The 21,949-nt window shown below is 35.3% G+C and overlaps 1 protein-coding gene across 1 annotated transcript in view; it reads left to right on the forward strand.

The window, feature by feature from the left end:
* LOC111141179 (hyperpolarization activated cyclic nucleotide gated potassium channel 1) overlaps nt 1–21,949 on the forward strand; it is a 396,704-nt gene that overhangs the window by 43,785 nt on the left and 330,970 nt on the right. Inside the window, exon 2 of the mRNA XM_022493555.1 lies at nt 4,345–4,768. Within this exon, the coding sequence (XP_022349263.1) occupies nt 4,345–4,768 (424 nt within the window). The remainder of the gene's footprint in view (nt 1–4,344; nt 4,769–21,949) is intronic.

Consider the following 21,949-nt stretch of genomic DNA (forward strand, 5'->3'; position numbering starts at 1 on the left):
AGTATAAGGCAAAAATGCTTAGATAATTACTGTAATTCTCAAGACTTGCTTCTTAGTGCCCTGTCTGCTTTCCTGGGTTTTTTTTTTTTGGGGGGGGGGGTTGTTGTTAAGATTTTATTTATTTATTTATTAGAGAGAGAGAGCGAGCACGCACAAGCAGCAGACTCCCTGCTGAGCAAAGAGCCCAATGCAGGACTTGATCCCAGGACCCTGGGATCATGACCTGAATCAAAGGCAGCAGCTTAACTGACTGAGCCACCCAGGAGTCCTTGCTTTCCTGGTTTTTCAGAGAAACTTTCTGTATAACAGGTTCTGTACACTACTCTTTGCATACATAATTGCCTGAAGTTTTCCTGCAGAGAAACTCAGTAGTAGAAGAAAATTGAAGTTCATGGCAGTTAAATACCTTGCCCAAACCCATACAGCTAGTGGAACTGAGATTTGAACACTAGTCTGCCTTTAAAGTCCAACCAAGGTCCTATACAAATATTGTCTCTCTAAAGCAGGATGAATAGAAGAAGATGGATTTTATAATATGTGAAACCAAGTGTCAAATCCAAAACTGCTTCATTTTCTGGCTCTTTAACCTCAGACCATATTCCTAATCTCTGTTTCCTTTTTAATTTGTTACATTGTCTCCTATGTTATAAAAGCCCTCAATTAGAAAAATCCAGAGTTACATAAAGGATAAGTTAAGAAATTATTTAATGCATTAATGACTTATCATCTTATTAAACAGGATTTCTTTAAATATACCCACTGAAGTGTATGTTTCCATTAAAAACTTAATTAATACGTCTTCTTAACATTTGTTATCCTAGATATTGTCTACATTACTGTAGAAGCTAAACATAATATGAAAGTACAGTTTTGAACTTCAAAGAACTTATATCCATGAGTACTGTATAGAATTACTGAATCACTATATTGTACACCTGAAACTAATATAACATTGTATGTTAATATACTGGAATTGAAATTAAAAGCTTAATAAAAATTTTATAAGAAGAATTTAAATCCAGGAATGATGGAGGAATCAAAAATAGATAATTAGTAACAAAAGGAAAAATAAAATAAGAAGCATGCTGAAAGTATATATTGCTCTGGGGGTGGCTAAAAAAAACCAAAAACTAAGAAACTTAGTATTACAACAAGGCTTGAAGGGTAGGTAGAGTACTAATAGGAAAATGAATAAATAGACTGGAAGAAACTACATTTCCTATACAATTACCTAGGTGAGCATGATGGCAAGGTAAGAGTAAGTTCTCTCTTGCTTAAGATATGATGTTCTTACATACAGTGGTTAAGAAGAGGCTGAGAAGGGAGAAGGCTATATTTTAAAGTGCCTTGAAAATCAGGCTCAATTATTTTTACTTAATTAAGAGAGTCATAGATGTTTGTTGACCTGGAAAGTTATGTGTTAGGTAACATAACACTCTGGGACTGATGGGTAAAAATTGGTCAGATTCCATAGACCGGAGACTTGAGCTATTCTAAGCAAGAACTAGTTCTGCCCAAACTAGATAACTGGGAATAGAAAGAGGAATGAATAGGAAAGACTATTCCATATTAACATGTATAAGACTTAGATATTAAAAATTAAGAAAGAATGAACTTCCGTATTCAAGAGACATTTTCAGAGCAAAGAGTCAAGAAAAGAAACTTGTGGGCAGGTAGGCAAGAGAGTCTCATGAGGTCAATTTTCAGGAACATATTCTTTGCTTAAAAAACAGAAGTTATATCATACTTTGAGAGTGGGTGACAACTGTATTTTCCTTGGCTAGATAAGGAATGAATCCATGTTAACTGAAGAAAGTGTTATATTATGCAAAGTCTATAACAAGATCTGTGTTTATGTCTGTAAAAGAGAGTCAGTGATACTTTAAAAGGAAATTATAAGATTTAATGGAGCTTTATATTGATAATGAGATTTCTGATGGCTTCAGACCATATTAAGTACCACTAATAAAAAGCTATGGTGTGATAAAAATTATTGCTCCAAGAATGAATAAATGCCACTTTATCCTCTTCATTTCTTTTGAGTAAGAGGGATAGGATATTTTTTTTCTTTAAAAATATCTTCTGTATTAATGAGAGAAATGTAAGGATATCTGTAAAAGTGAGTATTTTTTCAATGGGCTTCTGGCTGTCACTGCAGAATTGTTTTTCTTTTGGTATGGGAAGGTAAATGAATACTAAGTAGGCCACCAGCATTGTGTGCCATGATTTGTTATATACTAGGATATATGATTTGCATATATTATTTCATTTAATCTGTAAAACTCTACACATTTGGTTCCATAATAATCTTCATTTTACAGACGAAAAAATTTAGGATTGGAGAATTTAAATAACTTGTCTCCAAATTAAACAGCTGGTAAGGATTTCTAGTTGAAGATAGTTGCAGTGGGAATTGTAAAGGGCAAATGGATGAATACAACTCACACGTCGGTGTTAGAACCAAACAGTCTTGGGGACTGATCCGAATGTGAGATTGAGTAGATTTAAGGCCAGGAGTTTTCTAGGATTGCTCCAGGGTTTCTGGCTTGCAAATAAAGTATAGAGTTGTTCCATTCCCTGGCATAGGGAATATGTGAGAAATCTATACAAGAAGGGAGATGATGAGCTTGAGCATATGCCTGCTGTGACGTGAGTGTCAGATTTGCTTGGGGCTAGATTCAATAGGCTGCTGATTAGGAGGTTAGACAGGAATGGACCAGAGGTGGAGCTTTTGGAGTCATCGGTTATGAATTAATCATAAATATGTAGATGAGTGTATGATACTGCTCAAAGAGCATGTGTAGAATAGAAGTAAAAAGGACTATGTGGGACACCCAGGGGAACGGCATCCTTCAAGTGGAGGGCAGAGAGATGAGCTCACAGAAGAGACTGATAAGAGTGTCCAGAAAAGTGAAAATCCTCAGGGCACACATGGTTCCATTTTTATAGTTTGATGATGTCACTTTCTGTGAAATAGCTATTACAATATTTCATCTCCTCTACATCCTTCCTCTGTCCTTGGTGTATTAAATGGCACATTGTGTATTTCCATTAAAAGAGGAGGGGAAGAAAAGAGAAAATACGTCATTGAAATTGACAGTGCATGATGTATGATTGACATGGGTATTTGTATATGTGTGCATAATTGTGTAGGTACGTTTTGACACAAAGACTGGTAAAATCTTCAAAATGAGAAACATTTGCTTTTTACATAATCCTGGGAGGGTGGAGACAAGGAGAGAGAAGGCCTATTATAGTTCTTTCTTAGGCAACTAGTTTTATCCCAAGTCATTCATAACCAGGGATGATAGTAATTTTGAAAGGATTATGCAAATTGTACCCCAATTGGTCTATGTAGAGGAAGTAATGTTAAATAAAGAGATCTTGGTTAACAGAAATTTCTGTCATAGAAATTTACATCATTGGGGCATTGGATGACTCAGTCCATTAAGTGTCTGCTTTCAGCTCAGGTCATTGGATGGAGCCCAGCATTGGACTCCCTGCTCAGCAGGAAGCCTGTTTCTCCCTCTCCACTCCCTCTGCTTATGTTCCCTTTCTTGCTGTCTCTCTATCAAAAAATAAATAAAATCTTAAAAAAAAAAAAGAATTATTTGGGAAAACAGTGGGAATATATTTGAAGTAGCTGTTCAATGAAACAGTGATAAAAAAATTTTTGGATAGATTCTAGTTTAAAATTTAGAGTGGTCTGTTCGGTTATTTTTAGCCTCAGAACAAAATTAGTTTTCTCACTTCAAACTAAAAAAGAAGAAAGCATAAATATTTGGAGTGCTATGAAGCCATGGGCTAGCCTGCAATTTATGATTGACCGAATCTGTATTCTTAGAGATAATTTATAGTACCAATATTTTTAGTATTTTACTCTTTATTTTAATCGGTGATTGATGGGTAATTGACATATAAAGTACTTCAAAGCATCTCTAAAGAATCTTCACAAATTTTTTTTTTTTTTTTTTTTTTGGTGTAAATCTGCTGGTCTGATACGTCTCCTTTATTTCAGTATATATTACATGTTAACATGGAGGAGGTTGTCTTCGCTTTTTTTTACTGGATAAATGGGGGATCTGTCTTCTTGAACTTATTTCAGTAACACTTTATATATCAAATAATTTTTAGAATTCTGTAAACACAATGATTTGCTTTAGAAATATATTAATTTTATTTAGATTTAAATTTATAACCATTGAAGGAGTTACCTTCGTTATAAAACAAACACTTTGTTATTTTACTCATTTATTAAACCATAAGTCAGTAATTTTTTTTTTAAGATGGGGGAAGAATGGTTATTGTCTGTGTCTTAAAATCTCATTTTTTTATTTGTTGTAGGTTTTATTGGGATTTAATAATGCTTATAATGATGGTTGGAAACCTGGTCATCATACCAGTTGGAATCACATTCTTTACAGAACAAACAACAACACCATGGATTATTTTCAATGTGGCTTCAGATACAGTTTTCCTTTTGGACCTGATAATGAATTTTAGGACTGGTACTGTCAATGAAGACAGTTCTGAAATCATCCTGGACCCTAAAGTGATCAAGATGAATTATTTAAAAAGCTGGTTTGTGGTTGACTTCATCTCATCAATCCCAGTGGATTATATCTTCCTCATTGTAGAAAAAGGAATGGATTCAGAAGTTTACAAGACAGCAAGGGCACTTCGCATTGTGAGGTTTACAAAAATTCTCAGTCTCTTGCGTTTATTACGACTTTCAAGATTAATTAGATACATACATCAGTGGGAAGAGGTAAGACATATCTTTTACTTTTTTAAAGCCACTATAGCATGAGATTGTTAACTATAACTTTTAAGATGAACACCTGTGCTATGTTTAATGAGTTTTATGAAATTCAAGAAGAAAAATTCTATTTATTCCTTTTGGTGCATGAGTGATATATTTGTATCTTCAAAGATACGGTCATACTGGATTTGAATCAACTGAAAAAATAGTCACCATGAAACAATTTTTTTATGCCAATTAAGTTTCTTTTTAAAAACAAATCCACTTTAATCAACAAATGTTTATCCTAATCAATGCAATCCCTCTTCTACCATGGGAAGTTTCTTTTGATTTAATATGAATATATCAATTGCCATCCATGACAAAGATGTGTAGGCTCTGATTGCTAATTTGGTTTGTATCACTAGTTCTATGAGATAATCTGGTTTATGTTTCCTCTAATATTAAAATTTCAGAGAATTTGCATTTGAAGAAAACAGACTTTTAAAAAGTATTTCAAGTTGTATATGTAAAGACCAATTTTAGCATAATAATTTTGCCCGGTGTTATGCTTTGCCTATAATTATTTCTTGTAATTTCTCCCTATTAATTCATTTCAAAACACTGAAAAATAGCATACTCAGGAGGGAAATTATTACATAGAAAACACAAATAGTGCAATGAATAAATATAATGAATCTGGCCAATATTTTGCTGAAGAGGGCATCTGTTGTTCTTACAGTGTTGGTAGGACCTGAAAGGGCTCAGCCAACTGGAGTTTCGAAAGATCTGAATTAAATGTACCATCACTGAGCAAAGGAGTTTATGTCCCTAATTCCAGAGACTGCTTCATAACCTTTTTGATTTATTTTCCTTCTAAGTCTACTTTTTTAAGTTAATTATAACCTGAATTTTATTGTTGCATAAAAATGAGGATCAAAGAGGCTTATAGTGTCAGACCTGGACTAATGAAAACAATATACTGGCAATAGATTAATTATTGCTTTACCCACTGCAGAAATGCTTTTTAACATTTTTAGGAAGAATTATGTTTTAGAATTTAGGTTTAAACAAGTTCTAAAATGGAACTTCTTAGCTCAGAACATTAGCTCTGCTTTCTGTGAGACTCTAGCAGGGTTTTGTGTGTGCTTGTCAATGACATTTTAGTTCACAGGATTTCAGGAAATGACATGCAATAATAAAACACTGCGTAAGATACTGCTGAAAGGCATAAAAATGGATCATTCTTAAAATATGGATATGGATTATATTCAAAATCGAATGAAGCACATTTGAGAGATTCGATTCATTTTGTAATATGTCTATAGAGCACATTCGACCTAAAATGTAATAAATGTTTGGTTCTTAAACTTTATTATACTGCTTTGAGATTAATATCAAGCCAAGGTGATTATTGATAATAATAGTTAATATTTATTGAGGGCTTATTATGTGTCAAATAATATATTCTATTCCTTACATGATTCATTCATTTTCCTAATAATTCTGGTAGCTTGCCCAGATTGACAGAGTTAGTAAAAACTGGAGCTAGGATTCTAACCTTGGCGATATGACTTCAGACCAAATGCTCCTAACCACAGAACTATATAGCTTCTCACTATAAGATACGCTCCGCTGCTCTTTTTTTTTTTTTTAAAGATTTATTTATTTATTTGACAGAGATTACAAGTAGGCAGAGAGGCAGGCAGAGAGAGACAGGAGGAAGCAGGCTCCCTGCTGAGCAGAGAGCCCGATGTGGGGCTCGATCCCAGGACCCTGGGATTATGACCTGAGCCGAAGAAGGTAGAGGCTTTAACCCACTGAGCCACCCAGGCGCCCCTCTGCTGCTCTTAATACACTCTTAATATTATATATATTCCACCATATTTAGAAACTATAGGAAGCTTTTCTTAACAAAGATTGTGTCTATGCAATGTAAGAGTTGAACATTAACCTCTTAAAACATGGTCACAATTTTTTTTTAAATAGTCTGTAAAAAGAAAAGTTATTGATATAAATAGCCAGGCAATTAAAAATATAGTGGGCAATGTGACTATTTTTCAATGTCTTGTAGTTTTAACCCAATTACCCTAGAGAATGGCAGCAGGATGAACAGATGGTATCCTATCAGATAAAGTGGCAGGCCATGCGGTCATAGAAGGGGACACTCCTTACACTGTTGCCCTTTGGTTCCTGGAAGCAGTTACAGTCACCTAGATCTGTGTAACATGATGGTTTTTCAAAGATGCCATGATATAATTCAGGATCATCGGCTCACTGCCATCATTACTATAAAATGCAATTTAATATGCACTCACAGAAATTTGGTAACCAAACCCACTGAAGCTAGAGTCGTGAGTTGGCAAGATCTTACTTATAAATAAATGACCTTGATGATAAATGAACCACGAGCTCATTTAAGTGAAGAATGTTTTCTTGTTTATATGATATCCCTGTGTAAAATCACATATATCATGGATATTTAATGTCTGCTAGTAATCTTGTTAAATAGGGAAGAAACTGTAATAATTAATCCAGAATTTAATGCAAATTCATTATTTCATCACCTATATGATTCACACAGAAAGCACAGAGGAACTTGAATGGTTCCAAACTGGCAAATCTCTACCTGAGTTTTACAAATGCCCACCAGGATGTGTTTACTTGTAGAAAATACAACAAATAAGCCAGAAGACTTTGCTCTGTGAACATTTGGAATAAGACCGCAGAGGAAGATGTGAGTTCACCCACATGTCTTTGAGTTCTGAGTGTTTTAGTACCAAGCTGGCTAATGCTAAATTCAGCAAATTTGGGGAAGTAATGTGTGAAGTCTGGAAGCTGCCACTGTTCTAAATGAATCATTCCCAAGGAAAGTGGCTGCCTTCTATAGGAAACTGCTTCCATCTTCAATATCTTCAATGATACTTTTTTTTTTTTTTCGGTCTGAATTAGTTCAACTGAAAAACAACAAGAAGTGCCAAAGCCAAATAAATTAGAGAAATATTGTGAATGAAATACAGAAACTTTAAAATTTTGTCCTTATGTTACTGTCATTACTAAAGTTGAATGTAGTGGCTAATGTAGAAGGAAAGAGGTGATTAGGCCAACTAATTTATGAAACACGTGGTATTAAAGAATCAGGAGAGAAGTTATTTTCACAAGGCAATTTTATAAGATCAGTGGCTTTCAGATGCAAAAAAATAGAGCTCTCTGATGCTATCCTGAAAATATATGTATTGCCAGGTGAGGTGAAAATCTGTAGCAATTTGGATAAGTTAGGCCAAGACATTCCTTTTCCTGTAATCTCCAGGAAACCAAAGTGTATCTTTCCCATTCTTGTATTTTGGTTGAGGGGGAAAAAAAATCATTCCCTTAATTCATCATTGTTCTTCATGTTGTATTTCAAGTAAAGAGTAACTCAAGCTGGAGTGTTATTTTGTTACCTATCACAGGGAGAAACCTATTCTCTGACCTAAAAGAAACAGTCAGGAAATCCCTGGAAATAAAAATAGAATGTTAGTAACAATTTGGGACCAAGGCAAGCCCTGAAGAGATAAAAGGTAGATTAAGAGGTTACTATATAGGAGATTATTCAGTTAGCAAAGGTGAAAAGTTCTAGGAACCTTAAATCCCTCAGCTGCTGATGTCAGTCATTTTATCAAAGAGGGATAACCCTTGATATTATTTGAGATTTAAGAAACATAATTGAAAAGAGAAATGCTTCTCTATAATGGTTATCTTTTTGTTGGATTCAGTGTCACATAAAGTGTGAATTCTTCATGAGCAATGTAAAAAAGATGTGTGGGAAATGCATAATGCTTGTATAATAACTATGGCTTTGGAATACACACATTAAGATATTTTATTTTGTATCCTCATCTCCTGTCCCCCCAATCCTCTGTGTGTAGATTTTAGATATATCGTAATTAACTAAATCTATCTTGAAGCAGGAAGAGGGCTTACAGTTCTGATCTTCATATATGTCTGTATTTCAGATGAATAGTGTGTATGGAACATTGAACTGCTCTTCTAGCAATCAATATTAGATTTTTATGTTAGCTCAGAGATAGGTTTATATACAAAGTATGTTTAACAATGCAGCATTAATAAGGAAATTTATTCCACAGGGAGCTAATGCAGTCTGTGGTTTCTGTCTTTGGTTAATTTTAGCATTCTAATTGGATTAGATTAGAAACTAACTCTTGCTATAAATTGTCTATCTATAATTACACAATACATACTCTTAACGACTTTCATTTTTTCAGAAAACGCATCAAATTCCAAGATTTGCCATAAGCAAACACCAGTGTTTTCCTAAACTTACCCCTCACTCAAACTAAGAGAGGCTCTCTATAGCCCATCACATCAAATCTGTGTTTCTCCACTGTGCCTTCAAGGTTCTCCAGCAAACCGTTCCCCCATTTCACTCCTGTCACTTTACATTTGTTCCCAACAACTCTCTCCTGTTTGTGTTTTAGTTTTACAGTGCTTGCAGAGAATGAGTCTTTCTGCTTCTGTAAATTTGCATGTGCCACACCTCAGATTTGCAAAGTTTTCTTCTTTTCTATCACTCCTTTAAAAACAAGGCTCCAACTCATCTCCAAAAAATATTAAACATCGATGGACTGGGCTGTAATGGTCCGTATCTTTACTGGGGGCAATTCTACCCACTCTTCTCGCATTCGTTCATACTGACAGCTTTGTTGCTAATGCTTATTTATATGTGTTTTCCTTTTCTTTTGTTGTCTATAAACGTCCACAGAAAACAGTCAGTGTCAGCTTTGCCTTTGAATTTCCTTGTATGCTAGCACAGAGTTCTGAAAGGTTATCAGAGCATGCCTATCCCCTAAATACATGGCAATCCTCCATGTTCTAAATCCATTATATAATTGCAAGGGAATATTCATTCTTCACTCCCAAGCAATTACTGAGTAGCTTTTACGTGCAGATGCTGCATGAGAGAATTCAAAGCAGATCCCAGCTTTGTAGGAAAAACAGACATGTGAGCAAATAATCACAGATGGTGTGGTAAGTGGCAGAATAAAGGAGGGAGCGAGCAACACAGCTTTTTTTTGCACAAGAAGAGAGGTTCACAGAGACTTGAACTGGGTTTCAGAGCTGGAGACTGATTTACCAAGCTGAGCAAAATGGGGCAGGGAGGAGCATCCCACTAAGACCTGAGGAACAAGCAGCCCAGAACAGACAGTTCTGCACCTCCAAATTCTAGCTTGTGAAGGGAATGAGTTTGGAGGCGTAGACATGAATTTATGCTAATGATGAACTTAATAAGGTGTCATTGAGGCATTTGAAGCTGTGGGGAGGGGTTACATTTTAGAGTGCCACAGAATGAAGAGGGTTGGAGGTCACTGAGTGGAGACCTAATAATACCAGTTGGGAGACAGATATATGACTCACCCACTTTCTTATATATAGCCAGCGCCAAACAGGGCACTGTTTGGTTATCTAAAGGGAGATTTAACTTTGCCAACAGTTCTTACCCTTGCAATGTTTGTACCGATAGTAAAATATGAGAAGATCTTATATGAAGTCTTTTTGTAATGTTTCATATTTAAATATCAATTATATTTGACATAATTAATGTTGTCATAATATATTACTATGTTTGTATATATAACAATATATACCACGATTAATATTATTGATCCAATTATATTTGAGATTTGTATTGCACGCCTCCAGCAACATGATGATGTGAAATGAACCCTATACTAGAAATTAGTGTATGTAGGACTTTATTCAAATTGTGCCTTTTATTTTCTGTGTAATCTGGCGAGGAGTCCTTAAAGTGACTTATTCATGCCTATAAACTTAACAGAACAGTTATGAAGTTCAAATGAAATAGGATGTATGGAAATTGTTTGAAACACTTAAATTGATGTATGCCCATTTTATATATATATATATATATATATATATATATAGTATCTGTATACTATTATATATAAGATTCATGATGTCATTTTTCTCAGATTAACACGTGTGCTGACATTAACATTATTACGTCTGTGTGGTGAGTTGCTTAATATTTTCTGCAGGCAAATATTGATTCTGCTAAAGACCACTAGGTGTCCTCTATTGGTTGTGTTACTTCAGGGTTCTATATTCTTAAAAAGAAAGAAACAAAATTATCTTCTTTGGAAATTGTTCACTTACATTCTCTTCACTTGATCTCAGCCAAAAGGCCGAGAAGCGATTCACTTACATTCTCTTAAACTCACCTAATTCCTTGTCTATTTATGTCTAGATAAAATAGCTGACTGTGGATATTCATATATGCAAAAATTACTTCTCTTTATATAAACGTTCTCCTCCAGTTAAACAGCGAGTTTAAGTTCTTTCTCTAAGGAATTATTTTTATTCCTTATTGTTTTCAATGATCATACTGTGTGTTTTTATGGCGGTATCTTAACAGATACCCTAAAGTTCTACAGTACAGTGTGATGAGTTCTATTTGGATATGAAATGTTGTTAGGTCGAGACAATGAAGTAGAGATTAACAAGGTGTGTGTGGGTCTATGTCTGTGCGGGTTAGAAGTGAGATGTATAATTTTATGAATGCTCTTTGTTCAGTGCATTGCAGCAGATCCCTATAATTCTGATGCTTTGTTAAAAAAAATAAGATCATATCTGAAACGTTCAGACCCCTATTTTAACATTCAAATGGTAGACTTTATTAATGTCCTGGTATTGACCCAATCTGTGTTCCCCTTTTGCATGTGTTTATACACTTCCATGGCTATATATTGATAACAGCTAGACTCATATCCAAAATTTCAAAATTATGTACCCCCTGTCTCAAAGTCTATGTGAATATGTGACACCTTTATAAAGACATCTCTTGATATCCTCAAGCTTGGTATATCCATTTCTCCTTCTCTCTTCTTTCCTTTTGCCTTTCTCCTTTTCTCATTTCCTTTTACTCAGTTTAAAATCAGAGAGGCATCCTTGACCCCTCTTTCTTTTTCAAACTCTGTAGCTAACAGTAACCAGGTCCTGTTGGTTCTACTTCTTGAAGGTGCTTTGAATTCTCATACTCTTTCCCTGAATCTTCTCTATCATCATCCTAGTTTAAGCCAATACCAGTTATTACTCAATTTTTATATTTCTCACTTTTATAATAGATTAATTACTAGATTTTAAAGTTCACCCTTATAGGGGTGCGTGGGTGGCTAAGTCAGTTGAGCGTCTAACTCTTGATTTCGGCTCAGGTCATGATTTTGGTCATGAGATCAAGCCCCATGTGGGACTCAATGCTCAGGAGAGAGTCTGATTGAGATTCTTTTCCTCCCTCCACCCTTCTTCCTGTTCACACATGCTCTTTCTCTCTCTCTCAAATTAAATGAATAAATCTAATAAAATAAAATAAAATAAAAATTCACCCTTCTTTTCCCAAGACCTCAAAAATGGTGTTTTTGAAGAGCAAATATTACTGTGTCATCTACCTGGTGAAAATATTTCTGGTTTTTCATTACTATTACGACAATTTCCAAAATTCAAGGTCCTTTGAAATCCGAGTCTTTTTCAACCTCGGCCTGGGAAACTTCCTTTCCCATTATTTTTAACTATGCTGAAATTTATACTCTATTTTAAGGCCTTTACATATGTTGTTCACTTTTCTTAGAACTTTGTTTCTCTGGCCATCCCCAGTTTTTCCATCCCGTTTTGTTCCTTTGACTTTAACTTAAACTTCCTTGAGGTGGAATTAACTAATCCCTCAGGTAATGTTAATTCTATCTGTAATATCCTGGCATAGCCCTTGTGCTTTTGTTTTGTGACTTTCATCACTTTTGTAATTTCTCTTAAACTGTACCTTTCCAACTATCTATTAAACTCCAGAAGGGGACAGATTATAAATTTCCTGTATATTTAACTCCTAGCAGAGTGTCTGGAAAATAATGGGGTACAAGAATACCTGCTAAATAAGATAGATTATGCCCTCAAGGAAATTTCAGGTTAGTAGGAAAAGCAAATATGTAAATAAACATATATGTAAAATGATAAAGTATCTTGAATCCAATATTAGAGGCAATTATAGTATTGACAACAAAACAGAGAGAGATGCATTATGAGAGTGTGATAGGAGGTAGAGAAGGGGTTCTAACTAAGGCATCTAGTCGTGGCATTTTGAAAACTAACGTTGAAAGGGTGTGTCCTAAGATGATAAGCCTGGGAAATATTCCAAGGGAATTTAGAAATCATTGACAAAATCAATCAAGTTCTTCATTTATAGATGGGGATGATAATTTTCTGCCCAATCTCATAGAATTGTTTTTGAAGCTGAAGTGAGGTATTATTGTTGAACATACTTTGAAACTATTAAGTTTATAGAAATGTAAATTATTATCACGAACATTTCTATTAGTTTAAAATGTGAAAAATCTCAACAGAGAGTTCAACTGTTGGCCCTTTAATATGCTTGCTGCCTTTCTAAGCATTGGAAGTATTATAAATGCTATTATGCATTTATATCTGCCTGACATATACCAAGTAGAAAATTGAAGTAGCAAATAAATCAGCAAATAATTTAGGACAATATACATTCAGCTTCACATTTAACTGAAGTTTCTGGAAAGAAAATGTCTCAGTTTTTCCTTCCATTGTGCACACAGTTAAAACATGTATTATGCCTAACTGCTATTTTAGGCTCATCTACCTGCTGTTAGAGTGAAAATTGGGAATGCCACTGGTTTATGAGTATTGAACATCACACTTATGATGTGATTCTGGTTTAAACGTGAATTCTGGCTAAATTTTTCAGAGTGTTTCATAATAAACATGTGTTACTTTAATTATCTGGGTAATTATCTCAATTGAACAGATCACTTTTATTTGTCATGTATACTGTGGAGCTCCTGTCTATAAACAAGAGAGGTGTGATGAAACATGACATAAGTTGGAAAATGTTACAGTGACACCTGAGAATATTATATTATTATGAACAATGAAATGAAATTAAACTCACTCTGAAGGGAATGTCAAATATATTTATCTAATCATAAAGGGAGACAAATGTGTTTTGTTTTTTTTTTACTTTTGTTAGATATAATTTACTTTAGATATAACATCGAAGATTTTTTTATTAATCTGAAACATTTTAGGGAACAAAATTATGCTTGCCTTATGTCAAAAGTAGTAGTTGTTAGCTATTTCATTGTGCAAAGCATAGTCATTGAAATATATTAAAATTGTCACAGAAAGTGAAGTTTTCTGAAGACACTTAGAACTGTTATGAAAGCTCAAGAATAAATAAAATTAGAATCTCTAATCACACAGGCTAATGGCTGAGAAAGACCTACTTTGACTTCTCTTTCTGTCTTGCTGAGGTATGCACTTTAGATTTTGTATTAGAGGAGTCGTGTCTTAGTGTGAAAACGAAATACATTTGGTTGGTTATATAATTCTGTTGGCTATTTTGAGTTAAGCCTGCCATTTAGGCCTTTTTTTTTTAAGAGGGTCAAAATCTTTTCTTACTACATCTTAAAGTGAAAGTAGACATTGAATAAGGATTCTGGAAACTAGTCCCAGGGTTCTATATAATTTAAAGCAGTTGCAAAGAAAGAGAATAGCTATTTTGAGATAATCGTATTCATCAGGAGTGGTGAAATCAAAAAGGATTTCCCATTTAGATCTGTCGTCAATGGGAATATTTGCCATAATATGCTAATTATCTCAATGTGCTGCTTTTTTGTTGTTACTGTTGTGGATATTTGAGTTGGGTGAACATAGAAAATAAATGGAATTCAGCTTGATTAAAATAAAAATCCAGGAGCATTTTGTGCCAGTCATTTCCAGATACCATTCTCTCATTTTAAAAATATGGCTGATGGCTTCTACTTGGCTTACATGGTTGTTTAAATAATTGAAGAGAAAATTCAAGTGAAAGGGCTTTGTAAACTAATGTGGAAAGTCTAAAGAGTATATTATTTTAAGATATAATTAGCCACCTAAATTATTTCAGTGATTTTTTATAGGATTTCTGCAAGAATAAAATACCCATCTTCCTCAATATTTTAGATCATAACAGAGAGTAAAAAGTGGAATTCAGTTTGTGGTAACGTGTCTTTTAAAATTTAGAATCCAAGAACTGTAACTGCCTAATAGTATCTTTTTTAAAATTTTTTAATTTTTATATTTTTTAAAGATTTTATTTATTTATTTGACAGACAAAGATCACAAGTAGGCATAGAGGCAACCAGAGAAAGAGAGGAGGAAGCAGGCTCCCTGCAGAACTGAGAGCCCAACATGGGACTCGATCCCGGGATCCTGGGATCATGACCTGAGCAGAAGGCAGAGGCTCAACCCACTGAGCCACCCAGGTGCCCCTGCCTAATAGTATCTAACAGTACTATTGGGAGTATCCGCTTTGTGAGGTTACAGTCTTTGCATATAGATAGCAGTTCTCCATTGTGTGTAAATATTGGTCTCCATGATACTGAGAAGGAGGATTAATATACAGAATAGAGGCTTCCCATTGACTGGTAGTGAATCATAAGCATTCAAGTGTCAGGTTTTAATCATTTTGTACCATTAAATACTTCCCCATTTTTATTTAATCTGAAATTCAGAGAAATGCAGTCTTAGATAGCTCTTAACCTGATTACCTCCTCTCCTCCGCCTGGCATATATTTGCTGTAGAAGCAGAATAATTTTTTGACAGAAATTACCAAAAAATGCTAGTAATTTGTTAAGAAAAAGTTATTGAAGAATTTCTAGATTTATGATAATTTAGGCACACATAAATTATTAACTTTAGGATAATATTAGAATATATATGGATTCCGAAAGTAGTATATGTAGTCTGTCTCCCGACTTGCAAGGCAGGTTATGAGAAACAGACTTTGAAGTACTAAATGACTGACTAATTTTGTGTTCTCAGACATTTCTTGGGAATTATGACATTAATGACTAAAAGCTCACCATCAAGGAATGATTCACTTATGTCTTATGGCTTTTTCAGCTTCAAGAGTATCCTACAGACCTTCAAATATGCTTTCAGCCATTATCAAATAACATCTTAGCAGGCTATTGGTTGGCAGGTAGTGAGAGTAATTCTCAAGTAGTTGAGAGCATTCTGTATACAGAAATGATAGATAGGGGCGCCTGGATGGTTCAGTGGGTTGAACCTCTGCCTTTGGCTCAGGTCATGATCTCAGGGTCCTGGGATCGAGCCCCGAGTTGGGCCCCTTGCTCAGCAGAGAGCCTGCTTCCCCCCCCTCCTCTACCTGCCACTCTGCCTAGTTGTGATCTCTGTCAAATAAATAAATAAAATCTTTAAAATAAAACCCCAAAATGATAGATATATGATTATCTGTATCAGAACTTGAGTGAGAGGTGCCTTTGTGAGAGAGAAGGGTTCCACTGGGATAGAAGTTTAGTTGGGCTGCTTGAGACACAGGAGGATGCCAGCAAGCAATTAAAAAAGTATTTTTACAGTTCTGCTAAAAACTTTCCCTGTTGCCAAATTACCAGTATTTGCCTAATATCAAAGATGAATGTTTTAATGTTTGTAAGTGTTATTGTTGGGAATTTTGCCAACTAAATCAACCATCCCCCTTCCCTTTTAGTTGAATTGTTATTTCAGATGTTCCAAAAATCTCCAATGTCTTGAAATTAGAAGGTGATTCTGTGGCTTCAGATGGAAACATTTCCAGTTAGCACAGGTCTAGCAAAAGGCTACTGTTTTTGCAAGAATTCTGTAGTAGCACATTTGTTAAATGTATGATTCTATACATCCAGTTAAACACTATATATGTAATGACATACTAACTCCTCTAAATAAAAGTAAGAGACCAAGTAGTTAAATACTTACCTGACTTCTCATTTGCCAACTTCATGTCTTCATATGATTACCAAATATAGTATTTAATGTATATTAATTGGCCCCCCGCCACATGCTGAACATTGTGCTACATATAGGAATACAAAGATAGATCATTAACAACTATGGCTAAAAGAGATTTTATAATGTAGCGGAGGGGTTAGAAAAGGAGATCAACACTCATAACAGATATGTGTGAATCCTTATCTATTGGAAATTGTTGAATGGAAGATTTCAGGAATGATTCTTAGGCTACACCTCAGCTTTCAGCTCAGTCTGACTCACACAGCTCAATCAATTCATAAAGTTGCTGATGGAGCATGAGCGAGGAGTGGTGGTGTCTGGGCCAGGTATCTGCCGTCCTTTGATTTCTCATCTGAAACAAAAAGGGCTGTTAAATACCATGCTTTACTAAAATCTGCTAAGTTATACTAACCAAGGAAAAGAAAACCACTTTTATTTAAAATAATATCAAAACTCCAGTGAGATTTCAAAATGACTTCATACTGGAATATGAGACATTTCCATTTCATTCAGATCATACACATTTATGAAAGATTCCTAAATATTGAAGGTTTTTAGAAAGAAGAAAGAACAACATATTTAAATTTCACGTACAGTATTCCACAGTCTGTAATCAGCGAGAGAACTTAGCAAAGAAGAACCTAGCTTCTCTCTCACTTGCTTTCTTCCTCTTTTCTATATAGTATAGATGCTCTTGCATGGGGCTCCTAACTGGAAAATGTGTTATCAATTAAATGAACAATCCCTAAGAGATACCAAGAAAGTGAGCTGCATTCAGAGACTGGAATGCCCAATAGCGAATCAGCTAATCTGTAATTACGGAAACACCAGCTCCATTCAGAATGCTTGCATTGTGTCCACATTTTGTATGTAACTATAACATTCATTATCTTTGTGCCTCCCGGCTTCTGCTCGGGCTCGGAGGCCCTGGTCGCATGGGTGGCTGCTGCACAGACTGCTCTAGCTTTCTTTCCTGAGGAACTCAGGTGTTGACAGAGTCTGTGTGCAAAAGGAGTATATTCTTTACACCAAAGACCTTCTTAAACATCCCTTCCTTGATAAGACTGTTTATGGATGTTGTTTTCATTGTTGTGGTGAGGGCGCTGGCTGTTGTCCCTCTTGTTGAGAGAAGCAGCAGGCAGTGAAATGACCCTGAATCTCAGGTGAGGTAACAACATCTGTTCTTCAAAGAAGGAAAGAGTCAGCCGTTCTAGCTATGATGATAGCCCTCAGAAAAATCAGCTCCTTTCCCTGCTTCCTGAGAAAGCCAGGTCCCTCCACTATGAGTTTCCCTTATCACCAGTATCTCTGTGGAAGAAGGAATTTTCCCTGTCTTCTTCTGTCACATTTTCCATTAAAAGATTTGCTAACGAAGAGTGTAAACAAAGTATCTATAAGTAAATTTTTTTTTTTTTTTACTGTGAAAAAAGAAAATTCTCTCAGCAGGACACACACACACACACACACACACACACGCACACACCGGGGAACCTTAGCATAGGGCCAGTGCATCCTATTTCAGGACTTTGGGTACAATATATTTCATTATTCCTTCAACTAAGGAATGGAGTATTAAGGGTGAATAAACCAGTGTGATCCACTCCTTAGATGGAGAACTACTGATTTTATCTGTTCATGAGTTGCTATATTATTTTATTTCTGCCTTTCAAAATAGAGAAGAAAATTTGTATGAAAAAACAAAAGTAATTAATGAGATGACTAAATTAAAAATAGAATACTTCCAAATTGGCAAAATAACTTACTCAACTTTCAGGACCAAAGATGTCAGATCTAATACATATATCCAAGTGATATTTATTTTACTTGACATAGAAAGTAAATAAATGCTTTGGGTTAAAAAATACAATTTAAGTGTAATAAAATTTTACAGATTCTATAAATTTTGTTTTCCAAATTATGCTATTAAAATTTTCTTAGGGGGAAAATAATCAAAATAGTTTCCTTCTAGTTCAGTCATGGAGGTATGTTATTGTTACAAACTTGGGCCTGCAAAACAAAATCAAGGTCTCATTGAATTTGGGAGAAATTTTCCTTAGACTGTTTCTCTTGTGCTCTTAAGAGTTTTCAGAAGTCTTTTTCAGTATTTCCAAGTGTATAGAGTTATTAATGGTTTTGTGGAGACAAAAAAATTTGTTTTTTAGTGTTGAAGGTATTATCACTCAGACCAAGATATCTTGGTAGCTTCTTGCAGGGAAAGTCTGTATATTGTTCCCGCTGACTACATATCCGTCACACCGGTAGGCTTGCACCTGGATGTAGACAGATTAGGTGACTTCCATCTTGATCATTGCCAGTCATTTTCGCAAAGAGATAAAAAGCTGTGTTGGGTCTTGATGGGCAATTAAGTGATCTGACCGGAAGTGGTATATATAACTTTCTATAACTCTTGGGCTAGAATTTGTCACATGACTTCATCCAGCTGCAAGAAAGTCAAGAAGAATGATCCACTATGTAGCTGGGAGGCAGAGAGCTGTAGCTATTTGCTTAATAGCACTATTTCAGGAGTTTGAATAGCTGAGAGAGGGAGGCAGAGTATGTCTCAGATGAATCACTAAGTTGGCCTGTGGCTAACTTGCATTAAACTTGGATGTATTCAAAACAGTATGGTGGACCTGCTGGGTCATCCCTTTGTTTTTCTTTCATGGGTATTTTTGGTTTTAGACAAACAACCTTCTAGCTAGTGATGAGGTCGTGATGGAGGAAACATGCTATACTTTTCTATGATACGGGCACTGTATTGTTTTTTAAGTTATTCTTGTTTTATTGAATGAATGTATAATGGACTAATAGTATATGCTATGCAAATAGATTGCAAAAGTACGCAAAAAAGAGTTTCATTATTAAATAGCATACGATCTAATCTTATAAGTAAAAAGGAATTGAAATATAATGCTCTGTGATGGGGGAAATGGCAGAGTTCTCTGTGAAGAGGTAGTACAGTTTTGGGGGCTAGGGCGGGAAGTGTTATCTGAACTGAGACCTACAGGGATGAGTCAGACTTAGGGAAAAGTGAAAGATGTCGTAGCCAAGAGTGTATTTCTTTTTTTTTTTTTTTAAAGATTTTATTTATTTATTTATTTGACAGAAATCACAAGTAAGCAGAGAGGCAGGCAGAGAGAGAGGAGGAAGCAGGCTCCCTGCTGAGCAGAAAGCCCGATGTGGGACTCGAACCCAGGACCTGGGATCATGACCCGAGCCGAAGGCAGCAGCTTAACCCACTGAGCCACCCAGGCGCCCCCATCCAAGAGTGTATTTCTTAAGTGAAAAGACATTTAAGAGTGTTTTCAAGTAAAGTCCACATAGCCCACATAGCTTGGGTATGAAGAGAAGAGGTTGGAAAGATAAGCTGCTATTTTGAAAGTCAAATTAAAGAGTATAAGCTTTATCCTGAGGACAGTAAGAAGCATTTGAATGATTTTAGGCAACAGCATAATATATTTATTTCACAGAGGTTTAATGATACTATGAAACTACATGCTCTTTTAAGCATTGGCAAATACTAATTTTATTAATCCCCCAAACAACCCTATGAAGTGGGTAGTATCGTTATTCCATAACAAATGAAGCTCAGGCACAGAGAGATGAACACTTCGCCCAAGTCACACTGTGCTAGTCAGTGACAATGCCAGGATTTAAATCCATGCATACTGCATGGTCCAAAAATCTTAACAAGCAGGTCTTGCCCCATCTCTGCTATATCGCATAGATGTAAATATGACTGAAAACAGCATGCAAATGGTTTGTAAAAAGAGTCAGGTAAGATTTAAGGTAGGGCATCCATTAAGTAGCATTAGTATAATTTAGACAAGACGTGAGATGGGGGTCACAATAGTGCTATTATCCCATGACATCCTTTCTAAGCTCACAGAATGCTTAGAAGGCTGATGGACATTCCGTTAAGCATCAGAGGGAACAGGCACTTACCATGGGTGACTCAGTCAGTGATGCCTCTTGGGTATATCAATTATAAAGCAATCTTTATTTTACTTAGTTTTTGTAAGTGAACTCAACCTTAATAGGAATTTAAATCATTCTATTAATGGAAGTATGGATTTCCAAGCTTCAAAACATCAGATTTAGTGTGAGTTTAATAATTTATTAAATGTGGACGGATATTTGCATAATTTAATTTCCTATCCTCCACATTAAAAAGAATTACAATGCTTAATTTTTTGACTTTTGCCCAATCAAGCAGAGAATAAAAAGTGTTATGAATAGAAGATATAATCAGAATAATTTTTATAAGAAAAATTTATTGTACTTGAAATATTGAGAACACTTGAAATGCAAGCACTATACAACCAGATATAAAAAGTGCTTCATAATATGTCCATTTGGCTTAGAATGAATTAGTTTATCACAGTCAACATTCAAATAATATTGCACTATTTCACATACAGTGTAAGAAATGTAAAATAGTGTATTTCCAGTGTCCCCTTGCTTGCTTTGTGCTACTGTTTACTTCTATGTTCATTATAAATGCCACACTCTATTGTAATTATTTTTGCTCTAAATTTGTCTTTTAAGGTTTTTAAAAAAGTTTTTTAAAGATTTTATTTATCTGTGAGAGACAGAGCACAAGCAGGGGGAGTGGCAAGCAGAGGGAGAGTGAGAAGCAGGCTCTCTGCTCAGTAAGGAGCCTGACGTGGGACTTGATTCCAGGACCCGAAGATCATGACCCAAGCCAAAGGCAGGCGCTTAACCAACTGAGCTACCCAGGCGTCCATTAAGGTATTTTTTTAAAAAGAATTTAAAAATACCTTCTTATGCTTGTTGTTACTATTGTTCTTCATTCCTTTGCATAGATCCAAATTTTTATCTGATATCATTTTTCTTTTATACGAAGAAGTTCCATTAATATTTCTTTAGTGCTGGTCTGCTATTGACAAATGCCCTCAGCTTTTCTATACTTGGCACTTCCTGTTTTGTCTTGATTTTTTTAAAAAGATTTTATTTATTTATTTGACAGAGATCACAAGTAGGCAGAGAGGCAGGCAGAGAGAGGGAAGGAAGCAGGCTCCCTGCCAAGCAGAGACCCCCCCCCCCACATGCGGGACTCGATCCCAGGACCCTGAGATCATGACCTGAGCGGAAGGCAGAGGCCTTAACCCACTGAGTCACCCAGGCACCCTGTTTTGTCTTGATTTTTAAAAAGAATTTATGCTTCATTTAGGATTCTAGGAAAACATTTTTTTTTCCTTTAGTACTGTAAAGATACCACTTGACTTTTTTTCTGATGAGAAGTCTGATATCATTCTTTTCTTTGTTCCACTGTACATCATGACTTTTGTCTGTGGCTGCTTTTAAGATTTTCTCTTAATCCT

This window comes from Enhydra lutris, unplaced genomic scaffold (genome assembly GCF_002288905.1).
Source record: "Enhydra lutris kenyoni isolate GAN:26980312 unplaced genomic scaffold, ASM228890v2 scaffoldscaffold5, whole genome shotgun sequence".
NCBI classification, from domain to species: Eukaryota; Metazoa; Chordata; class Mammalia; order Carnivora; family Mustelidae; genus Enhydra; species Enhydra lutris.